The sequence below is a fragment of the Pseudochaenichthys georgianus genome, chromosome 19 (genome assembly GCF_902827115.2).
Source record: "Pseudochaenichthys georgianus chromosome 19, fPseGeo1.2, whole genome shotgun sequence".
NCBI lineage: Eukaryota > Metazoa > Chordata > Actinopteri > Perciformes > Channichthyidae > Pseudochaenichthys > Pseudochaenichthys georgianus.
This window is the reverse complement of record NC_047521.1, coordinates 884,131-902,467: the sequence shown is the minus strand read 5'-3', so window position 1 is coordinate 902,467 and position 18,337 is coordinate 884,131. Positions and strand designations below refer to the sequence as shown.

At 48.5% G+C, this 18,337-nt stretch overlaps 1 protein-coding gene across 1 annotated transcript in view; it reads left to right on the top strand.

Moving 5' to 3' along the window:
• LOC117464299 (formin-2-like) overlaps positions 1-15,222 on the top strand; it is a 46,571-nt gene extending 31,349 nt beyond the window's left edge. Inside the window, 3 exon segments of the mRNA XM_034106669.2 lie at positions 1,142-1,291; positions 1,432-1,513; positions 13,331-15,222. Coding sequence (XP_033962560.1) covers positions 1,142-1,291; positions 1,432-1,513; positions 13,331-13,357 — 259 coding nt within the window. The 3' untranslated portion in view covers positions 13,358-15,222.
• The last annotated feature ends 3,115 nt before the right edge of the window (positions 15,223-18,337 follow it).

The following is an 18,337-nucleotide window of genomic DNA, read 5'->3' as shown; positions in this document are numbered from 1 at the left end:
TAATGGTTGCAGCTAAAAGTGCAATGATAAGGCACGGTTAAAGGATCCCAGGATAGGCATCAAAAGAAAGGTTTTTATTTATTTTCTATTTTTTTGTAAATATATGTATTTCTTTTCTCAGTTTTTCTACAAAAGCAAGTGATACAGAGCCTGTACATTTGGTTCCAATTCAAGATATATACACACACATGCTGACAAATCAAAATCTCCATTTCAATTCCACCACCAACCCACCCACCACCCATTAACCCATTGAGTTACAGGAGTACTTTAACAGTAAATACAGTATTGTTTATTAATGTAATGAGTGCAAGGGGGCTGAGAAACATAAAGGGGAAAAACATACATAAAAAAATGGGGGAACAGAGGGATACCAGCAGAACAGTATCAGCCGGATGATGTGCAGGCAAACGAACCAGAGGACAGCAGTCAGAAGGTGAGTCAGGGCCGGTCAGGGAGCAGGCGAGGTGGTCAACGTAGGTACAGGCAGGGTCAGACAGCAGGCAAGGCAGGATAGTCCAAGGACAGGCAGAATCAGGGATCAGGCAGAGCAGGCAGGTCAGGGACAGGCAGGGTCGGAACCGGGTAGGCAATCTGATGAGAAACGCGTGAAAGACTAGCATGAAGGCAAAGTACGATCTGGCAACGGGTGTGTGTCTGGTGAGGGTTTAAATACTGGCAGTGAAACTAATGGGTGCCGTAGAGAAAGAGAGTGAGCTAAAACGTAGGTGTGGTTAACAGGTGAGACAGGTGAATGGAAAACTACTGGTGAATGATGGAGCAGACTGTGACACCAGAGTTGGGGCGGAACTCAGAATTGCAGGCAGTTTGTTCCAGGCTTGTGGTGCATAAAAGCTAAAAGCTGCCTCAGCAAATGTAGTTCTGACTCTGGGGACAACGAGTAAACCCTCCTGATGATATTTGAGCTCTGTTGGGCTCGTAGCAGCATCTCTGACATGTAAGTGCTTTGTATGTTGAAATTAAGATGTTGAAGTGTATCCTTTGTGTAATAGGAAGCCAGTGCAGATTTTTGAGAACTGGAGTGATGTGGTAAATTCTCCTAAATATTAGATTAAAGTCAAACATCAAAAGGGAAACTAATGGTTAAAGTTAGAAAGTAAATTGTGATGGTGTCCTGCAGGTTCATGGAGCTCACCGTGTTCTTCTCAGTGAAGGCCAAGTCAGGAGAGAAGGAGGTCTCCCCCAACACCCTGTTCTGCGTTTGGCACGAGTTCTCCTCCGACTTCAAGGATCAGTGGAAGAAAGAGAACAAAGTCATCCTCAAAGAGCGGTCAGTCACGCAGCTTTAAAACTGGCCCATTTCTTCTTTTATTCCTTTCAAGACCAAAATAAAATGTGAAGATATTATGGATCTTAGGCAAATTAAGCTTTGTGTTTTCAAAAACTGCATTCATATTGTGTGTATTGCAGGTTAAAAGCAGCCGAGGAGTGTTTCCGGCAGGCTAAGGAGAAGGCATCCTACAGCGTCAAACCCAAACACGCCTCTGGCATCGTAAGTTCAACTCTCACTTCAAGTGGTAACCCTGAGGAGGGACACAGAACTAGGGCCAACAGGGTGGGTGGAGGGGGTCTGGAGGACGGGCTTGGGCTGACAGCCCAGGGGCACAGCGGAGGACCCGGAAGGGGTCTCGGGCGGACGGCCCGGGGCAAAGCAGAGTTTGAAAAGGGGGTTATGGAGGGGCGAAGGCAGTGGCAGGAAGAGTCAGGGGGCCGGGCCCGAGGGCGAGGACCGCGGCACTCAGGGGGCAGGGCTCGAGGGCGAAGACCGCGGCTCTCAGGGGGTCGGGCTCGAGGGCGAAGACCGCGGCTCGAGGGGGGCCGGGCTCGAGGGCGAAGACCGCGGCTCGAGGGGGGCCGTGGCTCTCAGGGGGCCGGGATCGAGGGTGAAGACTGCGGCTCTCAGAGGGCCGGGATCGAGGGTGAAGACTGCGGCTCTCAGAGGGCCGGGCTCTCAGAGGGCCGGGCTCTCAGAGGGCCGGGCTCTCAGAGGGCCGGGCTCTCAGAGGGCCGGGCTCGAGGGCGAAGACCAGCCAGCTCCGGAGGCCGGGCAGGAAGACGCTGACGGGACAGTGCCGGAGGCCGGGCAGGACTCGGTGTCGGAGCTGGTGGGACAGGCCTCGGCAGGATCCCCCACGGAAGAGGACCAGGACACGGGATTGGCAGGAACCCTGGCAGGAGAGCAGTCGTCGGGACCTCCAACGGCACAGGACATAGGATTGGCAGGACCCCCGGCAGGAGAGTAGTCGGCGGGGCCTCCAACGGCACAGGACAAAGGGTTGGCAGGACCCCCGGGAGGAGAGTAGTCGGCGCGGGACCTCCAACGAGACAGGACAAGGAGCTGGCAGGACCCCCGGCAAGAGAGTAGACGGCAGACCTCCAACGAGACAGGACAAAGGGTTTGCAGGACCCCCGGCAGGAGAGTAGTCGGCGGGACCTCCAACGGGACAGGAAAAAGGGTTGGCAGGACCCCCGGCAGGAAAGTAGTCGGCGGGACCTCCAACGAGACAGGACAAGGAGCTGGCAGGACCCCTGGCAGGAGAGTAGACGGCGGGACCTCCAACGGGACAGACATACGATTGGTAGGACCCCCGGCAGAGGAGTAGTCGACGGGGCCTCCAACGGGACAGGACATGGAGTTGGCAGGACCCCCAGCGGAACCTCCAACGGACCAGGACATTGGGTAGGGACTTGAGACGTGACTCGAGAGGGGAACTAGAGAGGGAACTCCAGAGGGGACTAGAGGAGGGACTAGAGGAGGAACTAGAGGAGGGAACTCCAGAGGGGACTAGAGGAGGGAACTCGAGAGGGGACTAAAAGAGGGACTAGAGGAGAGAACTCGAGGAGGGACTAGAGGAGGGACTCGAGAGGGAACTGGAGAGGGGACTGGAGAGGGGACAGGAGAGGGGACTCGAGAAGTGACTAGAGGAGGGACTAGAGATGGGACTAGGGAATTGACTAGAGGAGGGACTTGAGTAGGGACTAGGGATGAAACTCGAGAGGTGACTCGAGAAGGGACTTGAGAGGTGACTCGAGAGGGGACTTGAGAGGGAACTGGAGAGGGGACTGGAGAGGTGACTAAAGGGGGGACTGGAGAAGGGACTAGGGAAGTGACTAGAGGAGGGACTTGAGAAAGGACTTGAGAAAGGAATTGAGTAGGGACTAGAGAAGGGACTAGAGAAGGGACTAGAGATGGGACTAGAGTTGGTACTTGAGAAGTGACTAGAGAAGTGACTATAGGTGGGACTGGAGAAGGGACGAGAGAAGGGACTAGGAAAATGACCTGAGGAGGGACTAGGGAAGGGACTAGAGATGGTACTTGAGAAGTGACTAGAGGTGGGACTGGAGAAGGGACGAGAGAAGGGACTAGGAAAATGACCTGAGGAGGGACTAGGGAAGGGAATAGAGAAGGGACTAGAGGAGGGACTAGAGGGGGTCCAGAGAAGGGACTATGGCAGCTGGGGCCAGAGCTGAGTCTGGAACCATGGCTGCTGGGGCCAGAACTGAGTCTGGAACCATGGCTGCTGGGGCCTGTACTGGGGCTGTAACCATGGCTGCTGGGGGCTGAACTGGTTCTGGAACCATGGCCTTTTGGGCTTGTGCTGCTAACCTGGCCTTGCGACTCCTCTTAGGAGCCGTTTGGAAGCTCTGTGGACCTCCAAAAGCCAGACGAGTAGCAGCGAATGGCTCCTGGACTGTAGCAAACACTGGGTGAGAAGCAGGGGCTGACGCCAAACGGACCACACCGATGCGTGTGGTATCAAAAAGGGAATTGGGAGACCTGGGTCTATCAGGATCGGGAAAACAAATCGTGAGGTAATCCAAAAGCCAGGCAGGTAAAAATGTAACCAAATCTTGACTCTTCATCGTAAGGTGGAATGCATCTGCCAGAGCAGCCTCTCGCTGCTGAACCCTGACCGCTCCTATCCATCGATGAGCGTACTCAGACAAAGAAACGGTATAATCCACTAGTTCCTGCTCAAACGGATCTGCTGGGCCCATATCGTTGGTCGGTTCGTAATGTTACGGTGTGTGCAGGAAGCAGGACCCAAATGCTGATTAATGTGACAAAAAATAGCTCCTTTATTACAAGGCTAACTATTAACAAACACAGAACAGAACACTCACCGCAGACCACGTCAATACACAAGACGAACCGACAAAGACAGACAGAAAAACCAGAACTTAAATACACACAAGACTAATCACACAAACAAGACACAGGTGATGAGGGAGGAGAAAACACAGGGGCCACAGGTGAACACAATCGGGTAATCAGACACACCAGGGAAACTAACGACAGGGAACCACAGACAGATCTAAACAAGACAAAACACAACGCAGACAGAAAACCACAGACAGATCTAGACAAGACAAAACTGGGGTTACGTAATGTAACCCAGCTTCTATGAGTATAGGCGCAGCCCTCTAAGGCTATCGCTATTGGGTAATCCCCACTGCACGTGTGCAGCACTGACAGACTTATTAATAATAAATAATAATAATACATTTTATTTTTAGGCGCCTTTCATGACACCCAAGGACACCGTAATTTAAAAAAAATAAATAAATAAATAAAAGCTACACTACAGTGAGTAAGCAGATTTGAACAGGTGGGTTTTTAATTGGGATTTGAATAAGGTGATTGTGTCTGACTGTCGGATGTGCGGGGGGAGGGAGTTCCAGAGTCTGGGAGCAGTGCAGCTAAAAGCCCGAGCACCCATGGTGACGAGGCGTGGGGTGGGGACGGTCAGCAGACCAGCAGAGGAGGAGCGGAGGGAGCGAGAGGGGGTGTACTCCTGAAGAAGGTCAGCCAGATAGGGGGGGGCCAGGTTATGTAGGGCTTTGTAAGTGAGCAGTAGGTTTTTGAAGTTGATACGGGATTGAACAGGGAGCCAGTGGAGTTGGATGAGGATGGGGGTGATGTGTTCGGAGGCCTTGGTGCCGGTGATGATCCGGGCTGCGGAGTTCTGTATGATTTGTAGTTTATTGATGAGCTTGGTGGGTATGCCTGAGAGGATGGCGTTACAGTAGTCGATGCGGGACGTGACAAATGCATTGACCAGGACTTCAGTGTTCGATTGAGAAAGGGATGGGCGGAGTCTGGAGATGTTGCGTATGTGGAAGAAGGCAGTCCGGGTGATGTTATTTATGTGAGGTGCAAATGAGAGGGAGCTGTCCAGGATGACACCAAGGCTCTTAACTTGGCCAGAGAAGGGGATGGAGTGGCCATCAATGATGAGGTTGGAGGCAGGGGAGGATGAGGTTTTGGAGAGGGTGGTTTTGGTGCCAACCAGCAGGGCTTCGGTTTTGCTGCCGTTGAGTTTTAGGAGGTTCCTGCTCATCCAGCTCCTGATGTCCTGGAGGCAGTTGGTGAGAGAGGTTGGGGGGAGGGCAGTGTTGGGTTTGCTGGAAATGTAGACCTGGGTATCGTCGGCGTAACAGTGGAAATGGACATCATGATGACGGAGGATAGTGCCAAGGGGGAGCAGGTAGACAATAAACAGGAGTGGACCCAATACTGACCCCTGAGGAACACCATGTGAGACAGTGGAGCAGCTTGACTGGTGGGTGCTGAGACGGACATATTGTTCCCTGTCTGTGAGGTAGGACGAAAACCATGAGAGTGCAGTACCAGTGATCCCGATGTCCGCCAAACGCCCGATAAGCAGTGCGTGTGAGATGGTGTCAAAGGCAGCTGTGAGGTCAAGGAGGATTAGGATGGTGAGCAGTCCAGAGTCAGCTGCACGGAGGAGGTCGTTGGTGACTTTTACCAGCGCTGTTTCGGTGCTGTGCTTTGAGCGGAAACCCGATTGGAAGGGTTCATGAAGGTTGTTTTTGTCCAGGTGTTGTTGAAGTTGGTCAGCAACCACTCTTTCAAGGATTTTTGAGATGAAGGAGAGGTTAGAGATGGGCCTGTAGTTATTCAGGTCATCTCGGTCAGCTCCAGGTTTTTTGAGTGTTGGTGTTATTGCAGCAGTTTTGAGGTTTGGCGGTACAGTTCCAGTTGCGAGGGACAAGTTAATGATTCTTGTGATCAAGGGGCAAGTAGAGGGCACACAGGTTTTAACGAGGGCAGTGGGGAGTGGGTCGAGCTGACAGGTAGTAGGTTTGGATTTACGGATAAGCTCAGTGATGGAGAACTCAGTAGCTGCCGAGAAATTGGACAGGGTGGGGATTAGCTGGTGGCTGGTGGAGCTCAGCCACTGTGGGTCGTCTTTGGAGGTTGTAGATGCAGCCAGTTGCAGGTGGATGGTGTTGATTTTGCTATTGAAGAAATTCAGAAAGTCATTGCAGTCAGCAGATGAGATGTCTGTGGGGATGGATTATTCCACGCCAACCTACGACGTGGGCCCCACCTCCAGGCTCACTTCCGTATAAATAGGAAGTAGGCCCTACAATCCACTCCAACAGCTTTTCTTTAGCTATTCGCGGAGCCAGTGGGGCCCGAACCTTAGAGGGCTGCGCCTATACTCATAGAAGCTGGGTTACATTACGTAACCCCAGGCCTATATCGTATAAGGCTTCGCCTTCTAAGGCTATCGCTATTGGGTTAAGGGCGAAGCAGGATGTAGTCCACGCCCCACTGGTTCCGTCCGTTACCAGAAGCACAAAACACACCTACTCAGTTAATAACCCATGTCCATTTCGCTGTGCGTAAATGGAGCATCCCATTCCCGGGGAATATAGCATTTAAAAAAATGAATATTTCTCCATCAGGGACGCAGGTAGGCTTACTCGGGCTACCTGTCGTTTATAAAAGAAGAGATCGAGTCTCACTTGTTAAAAAACAATCAAGAGAGGGGAACAAAAGGCCGCTCTCTAAGTGCCGACAGGCAGGAGAGAGGGCATGCAATTGAAAAACCCCCGACATTACTCATTCTGGCAGGCTATTCAGTACTGAATGTGTCAGAGAGGAATGGGAGACATCCCTCAAATAAAAACGAATAAAAGAACAGGGGGAAGACCAAGATGCAGCAGTGCAAATGTCTTCTACTGTCATTCCTCTGTGCAACGCCGCAGAAGTTGATATTCTCCTGGTACTGTGCGCTTTAAGGTTTTCCGGGGGATCCAACCCAGGGGAAACATACGCCTGTGACACAGCCTCAGACAGCCAGTGTGACAGGCGCTGTGCAGATAGAGGCTGCCCTATTGAGCGCTCTCTGAAATGCACAAATAGATGCTGGGATTTTCGTAAAGCAGCCGTGCGCGCAACATAGCATGCCAGCGCGCGCACGGGACAAAGGACATGAGATGTGGCTTCCTCCTCTGATGTATGCGGAGGAGGAAAGAAACCCTCCAAGGTTATCACTCTCGAACTAAACAAGCTTGTGATCACTTTTGGCATAAAAGCCGGGTTCGGGCGCAACACCGCCGAGCTGCCATCTCCTTGGATCTGGAGACATGATGGAGCCACAGAGAGAGCAGACAATTCACTCACCCTTTTAGCTGATGTCAGAGCCAGGAGCAGAGCTACTTTGGCTGACAATAACTTCAGGGGAACCTGATCCAAGGGTTCAAAAGGAGCTTTACCTAGTGCGCACAGCACTACAGCCAAATCCCATTGAGGCGCTAAAGCACGTGATACCGGTCTGAGTCTCTGTACTCCTCGTAGGAATCGTTTTGTCAGAGGGTGACTAAACACCGTGCTGATCCCAAAACCTCCATGGCATGAAACAATGCAGAAATGCAGCCGCATATGTTTTTATTGTGCTATAGGCCAAATTCCTGTCCAGCAACAGCTGGAGGAATGACAGCACGTGAGGCAGCTGGGGACACGCAACGGGGTCCAAGCCTTTCCCTACACACCAACGCTGGAACGCTTCCATTTGGCTGTGTAAGACGCCCTGGTGGACGCGGCTCTAGATCCCTGAATAGTACTCACAACATCTTGAGAGAGGCCGAGCCCCTCTAAGTGTTCCCGTTCAGGGGTCATGCCCACAAACGTTGGCCTAACACTGGGTGACCGCTGATTGCTCCCTCCACCTGGGAGAGAGCATCCCCCCGCCACGGAATTTCCAACGGTCTCCCTGACAGTATCCTCTGTATGCAGGGAAACCAGGACGCTCCTGTGCGCTCCGGGGCTATTAAGACAGCTACCAGTCGCTCCTCCTGCACTCGGTCCAGGAACCGAGGGATCAGAGGGACTGGTGGGAAAGCGTACAGTAACACCCTGGGCCAAGGTCTGTGTGCGAACGCGTCCACCCCTAGAGGGGGGTGATCCTGCCTTCTCAGGGAGAACCAGAGAGCACATTGCGCGTTCCCGCGTGCAGGGAACAGATCTACCTCCGCTCTCCCGAACCTGCTCTACACTTGGGAGACCAGCTCGGGGTGGAGGCTCCAGTCCCCTTGTCGAGGACCTCCTCTGGACATGAGGTCTGCCCCTCTGTTTAGCTCGCCGGGAATATGTACTGCTCTGATCGAGAGTATGTGTGTGCGCGCCCAGCACAACAGCCGTCTGGCTATGTTCAGCAGCTGCTCTGATCGTACACCTCCCTGACGATGTATGTAGGCTGCCGCCGTCTTGTTGTCTGTTCGAATCAACACATGATGATTCCACAGCAACGGGGCGAAGTGCTGGATTACTCTCCATACGGCGAGTAATTCCAGCGTGTTAATATGAAGGGACATGTGAGGCGGCCACTGTCCCCACACACCTGCATGTTCCCCCCCACCCCGAGAGCGATGCGTCCGTAAACACAGAGGTGTGTGACGTCACTCTGCCGAGGGGAACCCCCACCGACAGGACGTGGGGATTTTTCCAGTAGGTCAGACCCAAACCTAAGGATAGAGGAATGCACACCCTGCGTCTCCTCTGACGCACGGGGTCGATGCGCAGGCGAATAAACCACATCTGAAGTCTCCTCATGTGAAGGAGACCCAGGGGAATCACCACGTGACCAGCTGACATCATGCCCAACAGCTGCATCACGGAAAGGGCTGTCACTACCCTGCCGGGTGTGACGCGCCTGAGGAGAGCTGTCAAATTCTACACTCTCCGCTGTGAGAGTCTTGCTCTCATGCGGGCTGAGTTGAATTCCATTCCCAGATACATGATGATCTGGGAGGGAAGAGGACAGCTCTTCTCCCAATTGATTATGAAACCCAGGCTTGACAGGTGAGATACGAGTTGTACCGTCTGTAAAGCAGCTTCCTCTCTGGAGCGAGCCAGCAACAGCAGGTCGTCCAGATAAAATAACACTCTCATCCCTCCTCTGCGTAGCGGCTCCAGCGCCGTCTCCACACACTTTGAAAAAGTGGGTGGAGCCAGGGAATATCCGAATGGGAGTCGATTGAACTGGTACGGTATTCCCTGGACTGAAAATCGCAGGAATTTCCTGTGTTTTGGGATGATGATTATGTGGAAGTAAGCATCCTTTAGGTCTATGGAAATGCACCAATCTCCGTGGTACACACACTCCATTACCTGTTTGATTGTCAGCATGTGAAACGGTCTTTTCTGTATCACTTTGTTGAATGCTGACAGATCTAGGATGGGTCTCATCCCCCCGGTCTTTTTCGGGATAAGAAAATAACGGGAGTAAAACCCCTGATTTTCTTCCCCTTGCGGAACCCTGGAGATTGCTCTTTTTAACAGGAGTTTCTGTAGCTCTGACTGGAGCGCAAGACACTGTTCTTGGGATGACAGAAGTGTTTCCTGAATCCCCTTGAACTGCGGGGGGGGGAGGCAAATTGCAGAGAGTACCCTCTGCTGATCAGCCTGCTCATCCATCCGTCCGTTAAACATAGCTCTGAGAGCGGGCGTACCTGTTTTTTGTTGTGCTGTGGTAGTCAATCCAATCCAATCCAATCCACTTTATTTGTATAGCACAGTTTAAAAACAGAGGGTTTGCCAAAGTGCTTCACAATGAACATAACATTATAATAAAATATAATATTACACGAATAGATAAAAAAAGCACACATAAGAATAAAAACAAGGCACATAAAGGCCATGGACAGACAGTGAAAGCATACAAATAGGTATGACATAGCTCAGCTCAGACTGACTGGTAAGCGAGGGAAAATAGGTGGGTTTTTAGGCGGGACTTAAAAGCTTCAAGAGTGGGCGACAATTTAACATGAGGGGGCAGGTCGTTCCAGAGCCTGGAGTCATGGTGACAAGCCATGCCAGAGCCCTCGCCGCCGTTGCTTGTGAAGCAACCCAAGGGGGGCCCGCCCTAAAGGGCTGTGCAGGGGTCTCCACACGCTGCATCACACACCGACTCTCATCCTGTCTCTGTTTAGAAAAAAGCTCATAAACAGGACCCTGAGGCGGATTTATGCTCCCACTCGCGGAGGTGTGTGCAGTGCTTTTCACCTCTTGCGTAATAGCCGCGCTAGGCTTAATACGACTGTGTGTAGGCACAACTGAGACAGAGGAAAAACCGCGCTGCTTGTTACCTGAAAGGATAGAAGCGGCCGATTTATATGTCAAGCCCTGCTGTCTTATAACCGACTGGTTAAATACCGCAGGCTTATACAGCGAGCCTAGCTGTTTGCTAACCGACAGATTAGAAACCCCTGGCCCAAACGGCGAGTCCCTCTGTCTTTTGACTGGTTAAAAGCAGAGGGATTAAGCAACAAATCCTGCTGCCTTTTAATCAATGGATTAATGGCACCCGGCCTGACTAGTGTGGGGGATACATGAGACACAGTTGCTACAGACACACTGTTGAGATTTGAATCATTCTTTTTATTGATAAATCTCTCTTCCCAAATAACCCCCCGAAAGAGTCATCTTCGGTTCTGCTTCTTCAGAGGTTCACTCGGAGGAGCAGACCAGGAGCGGGGGTTCTTCCTTCCCCTCCGGCTCGTCGCCTGCAGATCCTATCTCTGCGGCGGAGGAGCGGAGACTTGGGACGGAGCCCCTGCAGCTGCCGAAGGGCGATTCTGACGCCGCTGCTGTTCTCGCCGCTGTCCGCGCTGCCCCCGTTGAGACTGTTGCGGGGGCTGCGGAGGCTGTCGTTGCTGTCGCTGCTGTCGCTGCTGTCGCTGCTGTCGCTGAGGCCGTTTGTCTCTAAGCCAGCTAGCGTGACGCCTTATGTCATCTGCCTGCTCTGTCGCAGATTTCATGGTCTCCACCATGGTGTGGAACTGTGGTCCAAATAGTCCGTCCGGACTGATTGGAGCCTCCAGCAGATCCTTTCCTGCACCCTCCAGTATATTCCCCTGCTGTAGCCGGTGGACCTGTGTCGCCCATGCCGCAATCCGCGCCTGCGAGACTACGACTGCTGCACACAGTGTAAGTGCAGTACTGGCCGCCTTCCCTATCTCCTCAGCCTCCACTGAGGACATCGTTTTTGACCGCTCCGACATTTCCACCATGGAGTTTGACAGCAACGCTATGTTGTTCGCCGCCGCTGACGCCTGAAACGCACACTGGTGCATTCTGTCCGTCTGTCGGGCGACAAATCGATCTTTGGTGGCAGCCAGCATGGGTTGCCGTCCGGTAACTGCGCTGGCCTGCCTAGCCCCAAAGAACGCTCTGAGGTTCGGCTCTAGAGGAGGCACGGTCGGGAAACCCACATCCGTGAATCCCACCACTCTCGTGAGGGGCACGTATGTCCCTATCGGAGCTTTCATTGCTCCAGGGTCCTCTGCCGCCCTGGCAGAGGACCCTGACCGTGGCCAGACCGGGTCACTCCTTACCCTGTGTACCCGGGAGAACACCCCGGACATGTCATCCGGAGGCGAGCTCTCCTGAGCCAGGGGAACGGGGAGATTTCTCCAGGCGGCCGCCTTGGATATAATCGCCGGAAGTTCCAGGAGAATCCCGCCAATCGACGGCAACGCCGTGTTGGCGGAGATAGGGATCACGGGATCATACACCGGACCTACACCGGGTCCCCTAATGGGTAATGGGGGACTCCTCACCCGGTGATCCCTGAATGGAGGGGACGTAGTCGTCCAACTCATGCCCGCCATTCGGATCCAGGAAATCAAGGGCTTTGTCCCCGGAGTACTCCTCCTGGACAGGCCAATCGTCCTCGGCAGCTGCAGCAGCGAGAGCGTCCGCTCTCTGCTGTCTGAGGGCCAGCGCATGATACCCCGGGAGTGAGAGCAGCGTTCGCATGCTATATTCCCAGGCAGGACTCACACTGTGAGTGCCTGTCAAAGCTCATAATGTAGCCCGACCCGCATACGAGGCAATCTCTGACGCAACCTTGACTTTCCTGCCCAGTCTCCATCTTACCCAAAAAACAAAGCTTTTTAGGAGGAATGTTTGTTTTTCAGTAAGTAGCTCTTAAAATAACTTGTTTTGCCTGTCAATGCCTCTGCAACGGAGTGCTGAAGAAAAGTAGGAGTGGATTGTAGGGCCTACTTCCTATTTATACGGAAGTGAGCCTGGAGGTGGGGCCCACGTCGTAGGTGGGCGTGGAATAAGTATGTCAGTGCTGCACACGTGCAGTGGGGATTACCCAATAGCGATAGCCTTAGAGGGTGAAGCCTTATACGATATAGAACACCAACACAGACAGATCTTAACAGTAGGTAATTCACTTCAGAAACACTTTTTGTTATATTCCATGGAATGCTCTTAACATCCCGATAGCAATGAATATATTAAATGCTTTGACAATAAATATATACAAAAATGTCATCTGTGGAAACCGTGGCGCTGTAAAAAGCACGACCAATCGTCTGAGCCGGCCCGGCTAAAATAACTGGATGGCCTACCTGCCTGTCAGCCTTCCATCTGTGCACAAACTTATCTCGTGCCCTCATTGGTCATGTGCGCGTTCGTGTGTGTTGGAGGAGGGGGAAGTCTGAAGGAAGGGGCAGATTTTTTTCGGTTGTGTATTTGTTTTCTCCATTCTACCTTTAATTAATAAATGGTTTATAACACTCCCAAAGTGTTTATGAATATATGTATGTAAGACTTAACAACAGTAACAATATACAGAGTAGGAGAAATTAGCAATACCACATAATGTACTTTTACATTTACTATATACATTTTTGATCAAATTCATCAATTGCATGAACCAATAGGGACCAAATGAGTGCAGAGTCTCTTGAACACTACATTTTAGAGAAAGATCAATGCTGGTCACTATCTTGAGTCATGATGTAAAATTGTACTACCTGAATATGAGTGTTTGGAAAATGAAATGAGTTCTGATCGCTTCTATCTCCAAAGCACAAAGCAAACATGGTTAAGCTGAATGTTTATTCGCTATCACTTCAAAATTAAGACTGATCTCATTTTAAGTTATGTACTTGTTTGCATAGATTTGCACTGCTTATAATACAATTATACACAGGTGTATTGTACTTAACCTCTATTATCCTATGACTTTTTTCACAGAAAGCCAAGCTGGGCATGAAGATTTGACTGAACTTTGGATACTTGTTTTCCTGTGGAGTACCAGACAATAAAGTACGAAGAGGACAGAAGAGAAACAGTGAAGGGACGTATGCCGCTGAGCCTACTCTGGACATCTTATTTCATTGATTAATTTCTTCCAGTTGAACCAGTTTCACATCAGCTTGATGCCTTATGTTGCTCTCCTGTCCGTCTGTCTGAATTATGGATGGATGCTGCTGCAGGGCCACCAGGCCCCATGTGTTGTTGAGATCACCACAGCTCACAAACAATATACATCTCATACATAACTGTTGGGACTATACACCTACATTCAAAAAAATGTCTCACCAGCAGAATGGTAAAGGCAAACAGAGTTCAACACAACCCATGGCATTAATAGCACCAACAGCATGGCACTTATGTATTTAAATATTAGGGATTCTAACTTCCAACTGTTAAGTATTCAGATCCACCAGGTGTGAAAGCTTCTGCGAACAATACCAGTCAATCGATACGGGAGGTTGACAGTCAAAACTAAACTGCTACAGGAAAAGTGTTCTGCAGAAACACTGATGGATCTACCCAAGCACAAATATGCACTCAGATCTCATCTCACCACTTTTATGTTTAGTTAATTTAACACACATTGGATTTACTTTCAACACCACATACATTCACCATCTTTGTAAATATACATCAGCATGCAACTGGAAGTTGGATTTTTGGTTTCTTGTTGACCTTGGAAAAAGCAGTTAACCAAACAATCTCAACTTTTGGAGTCAACCCACGGGAAAAGTGTGGCCGTTTATAAAGCACTTTATGTTCTGGCTCATTACACCTCTAATGCGAGGAGTGAGTGCAAAATCATGTTTTCTTCATTTGTTGTGTAACATTGCTACACTTTTTTCCACAACTTTGTCAAGATTTCTAAGCTTCTTCATACTTGCATAGTATTTGCATCCAACCTTGAATCTCCATTTATATAAGCACTCTTCTATTCTAAACCTGGCTGTAGACCTATTTCCATTACAAATGGTCATCATACCATTACACCATTTCAACAAAATGTAGGTGGCCTACAATAGCTTACATTTATTATAATGACCATGACTAAGTCTGACCCATGTTCAGTTGTCAAATCCTCTTAGTCCAAAGCCCTAATATTAAGGTACTCTTCAAAGTATAGGTCCCCATTAGATATCAGCATGATTGTCCATTTGTGATTTCAGTGAAACAAGGCTGTTTTGAACATTTGCTATGCTTTTGAATGAAACATTTAAAACTAGATTTTAAATCTATTTTAAAGTGAGCCAAGAGTGCCAGTGAATACACGTAAGCTGGACACCATAGTAATATGCAAATAATACTGTCAACTTCAGAATAAAAACAGTGCAGGTCTAGAAAGGACAGCATCTGGGTAAATTCTTCTTAATGTCATTACCAGGTGAGACATCATTAGCAGCAGCATTGATAGAATGTCATTGTAAACTTACATGTGTAATTTTAATGTACTGTATGTTAAATGATACGCCATGTCAAACCACACATACTACGTACAATATTTGTGTGTGTGGGTGTGTGTGTGATATGGACAGTGCATTAAATTACAGTTGGATTTTGTTGCAAAGCTAAGGACTATCAATGTAAGGAAATCAATTGTTTAAAAAAAGTAGTGAGACACGTTTTGTGTTTCTTTCAATGATATATTTTTCTGCTGGCCAGCCTGATACTCTCTACAGGACTACGTTTGAACGGTTGTTCATGTGGAATAAATGTTTATACATGTACATAAAGAGGATGCTTGGAAGTGGTGTAATTTATGTAAAATAAAGAGAATGAATTCTTGGTTTTATTCAGAACTTCATTAAAGTGACAGCACTAAGGTGTTTGGAAGGTTGCTGACTCCACTGGGAAATGAATTAGAACACTCCTTCAAGTCTACAGAATTCACAATGCTGCTATGCAAGATCTATTTTTATTATCGACAGTAACAGACTGAAGTGTTTCTCAGAGAGTACAGCTCAAGTCCTGGCATTACTTCCAGGTCTCAGCTCTACCAGATTCTGTTGGACCTATTTGTAACTGTGAGGCGCCTCTGGGGCATGACGGTAGTTCAAAAACAACTTGAAGCTGTTAAAATAGTTTGGCTTGTTTGTCTCCACAGTGAAGGTGAAAGAGTGGTTGTAATACACAGCTAATTGAGACAGTTAAGAAATGTTAAGACAACTAACAAAGAATTGCATTAAAAATCACAATCCTATAATAACTCCCATAATTCTGTGTTCTTTAAATCTTTGACGCCTCCCAAAAGTCAGGGTTGTTGCAGGGGTACAGTTAAGTCTGGTTATTAATAGTATTTCTACTTAAAATGAATAAAACTATTTAAATCATAAATATGGAGCACAAGAGTTAATGTAAAATAGGCACAACTACCATATTTGGAAACTTCTGAAGCAATGGAGACGAGACTCAGAGAGACACGGAGAGAGCTCAAACTTTGATGGTAAACACTGATGGTTTATTTGGAGCTTCGACCAGAGAATTCACAAGACATGTGCTGTGCCACGAGGTGACACAGCTGCTGCCAAACCAATTCTGAAGATCTCTACCCCAGACCCATGACCCAGTTCTGAGAGAATAATCAACATTGTGCACAGGGGCGGATCTACCGGGGTGGCATGGGGTGGCTAGCTAGCTAGCTTGGAAATATGATTGGCGGCGATTTAATTTGAACGGGGGGACGGCGCAAAACGAGAAACATTCGGACTCAAGTAGATGGAAGGAATGAGATATTTGCGGTCTACAATGACAGAGAAGAGACTGTCAAGTTTGGCTGTACTCAGCATTGAATCAAAACGCACTAAAGCTTTGGATCTTGTTAAGTTTGTGAGGCGTTTTGCTGAACAAGATGGTAATATCCGCATTCAGGGCATGCCAACTTGATGCTCTGCTCACGGATGACTCGATGAGCATACAAAACTGTTAAGATGATGACCTTGTATGTGTGTATATATTTTTTTTCTTTGTGGGGATCTGCCCCCATGGTCTGCCACAGTGCTTGAATTGGAATAAAAAAGGTGCCAGTACTCTAAATCAGCAACTGTTTCAAGTCAATTTATTTATACAGCCCAAAAACAAGTATTTGGCTCAAAGTCATAGTATAGCCCATAATGCTGGTGGGTTTGTCTCTTTACTGTATATTTTAGAACGGCTCACTGTACGTAAACAAAATGACTCAGGGTGCATCTGAGATTAGAGGGGGTGCAGTGGTAAAGTGCTTTTTTATAAGTTGGGAGTGGACCTGACACCCTCTAGGGGGGTCCGGGGGCCTGCTCCCCCGGGAAGAGTTTTTTTTAAATATTGAAGTTAGATGCATCAATCTGGTGCACTTTGAGAGCAAAATGAAGAGATATATGGACACTTCTCAACATCCATATGAAACAGAACTGTAAACAGATTTACTTTTTCTTTATGGATATAAAAGAAAGTAAAGCCTGACTCCTACTGGTGGCTGGTTAAATGACTCTTCGTCCCTGAGTACCCTCACCATCTTTCAGCAGGAAAGGAGAGAGGGAATCCTTGTCCGGCGACAACTGCTGTACTGGCAAGGTGCCGGTACTCAGTAAAACCTTTATTTATCCAGTAAAACCTTTATTTATCCAGGTGTATCCCATTGAGATCATTGATCTCTTTTTCAAGGGAGACCTGCTCAAGTAGGTTCCACATGAAACATAAAAACATAAACAGAACAACAAAAAGGACATTTTACAGCATCATTACAGGGATTACAATTTACAATAACTATCCACATGATCAGGTACCAACAGCTTCCGATTGAGTAGCATCCAACCGAGCTTTAAAAACATGTAGTGGAACCAGATTGCTCAGTTTCCATTTAAATTGCAGACTATTCCAAGACAGAGGAGCTGCGCATCTAAAAGCTGACTTCCTAGCCCTAGCAGTCCTAGCAGTTGGCACATTTAATAAAACTACAGAATGCGATCTCAGGCAGTAGCCACTTACAATCCGCCGTGAGATCAGGGAGCAGATATAAGATGGAAGTTTCCATAACATGGCTTTATATATAAAAATGTACCAGTGACTGAGCCTCCGTACAGTTAGTGAAGGCAAACCAGCCCTTGCATACAGGGTACAGTGATGGGTTAACACTTTACAGTTTGTCACAAATCTCAGTGCGCTGTGATACGCAGCATCTAACTTGACTAGGCAATAGGCAGGTGCATTCATATACATCAAATCACCATAGTCCAGCACAGGTCAAAAGGTCACAGAGCCTTTTCCTGGCCTCAAGCGAGAAACAGGACTTGTTTCTGAAGAAGAAACCTAGCCTAACCCTCAGTTTTTTAAGCAGGTTATTAACATGATGTTTAAAAGAGAGACAATCATCAAGCCAGATACCAAGGTATTTGTAACAGGTAACCACTTCAATTTGTATTCCTTGCGTAGTTACAATATCTACAACAGGCTCTGGTGTCTTTTTAGTTTTTGAAAAGAGCATTACCTTGGTTTTATCAACATTTAAAAGAAGCTTTAGTTCAGAGAGCTGAGTCTGAATAATGTTAAAAACAGCCTGTAATTTAACACCAGCCTCCTGAATGGAGGGACCTGCACAGCACATCACGGTATCATCCGCATAAAAATGTAAGGTTGCTCCATCTTGCCACCATTTTCACCTAAACTATTGATGTAGATCGAGAATAAAAGTGGACCTAAAACAGAACCTTGTGGTACACCATTAGAAATGTTTAACCACTCAGAAGACAGTCCATCAAAATGAACACATTGGGACCTTTCAGAGAGGTAGTTCACAAAACACCCACTGCATGGCTGGATATGCCAATACTGAGTAGCCTCTGCTTTAAGATGAGATGATCAACGGTGTCAAACGCTTTGGAAAGGTCAATAAACAGAGCTGCACAACTCTGCTTATTATTTAAAAAACTCGCCACATCATTCACCACTTTCATTGTCGCAGTGATGGTGCTG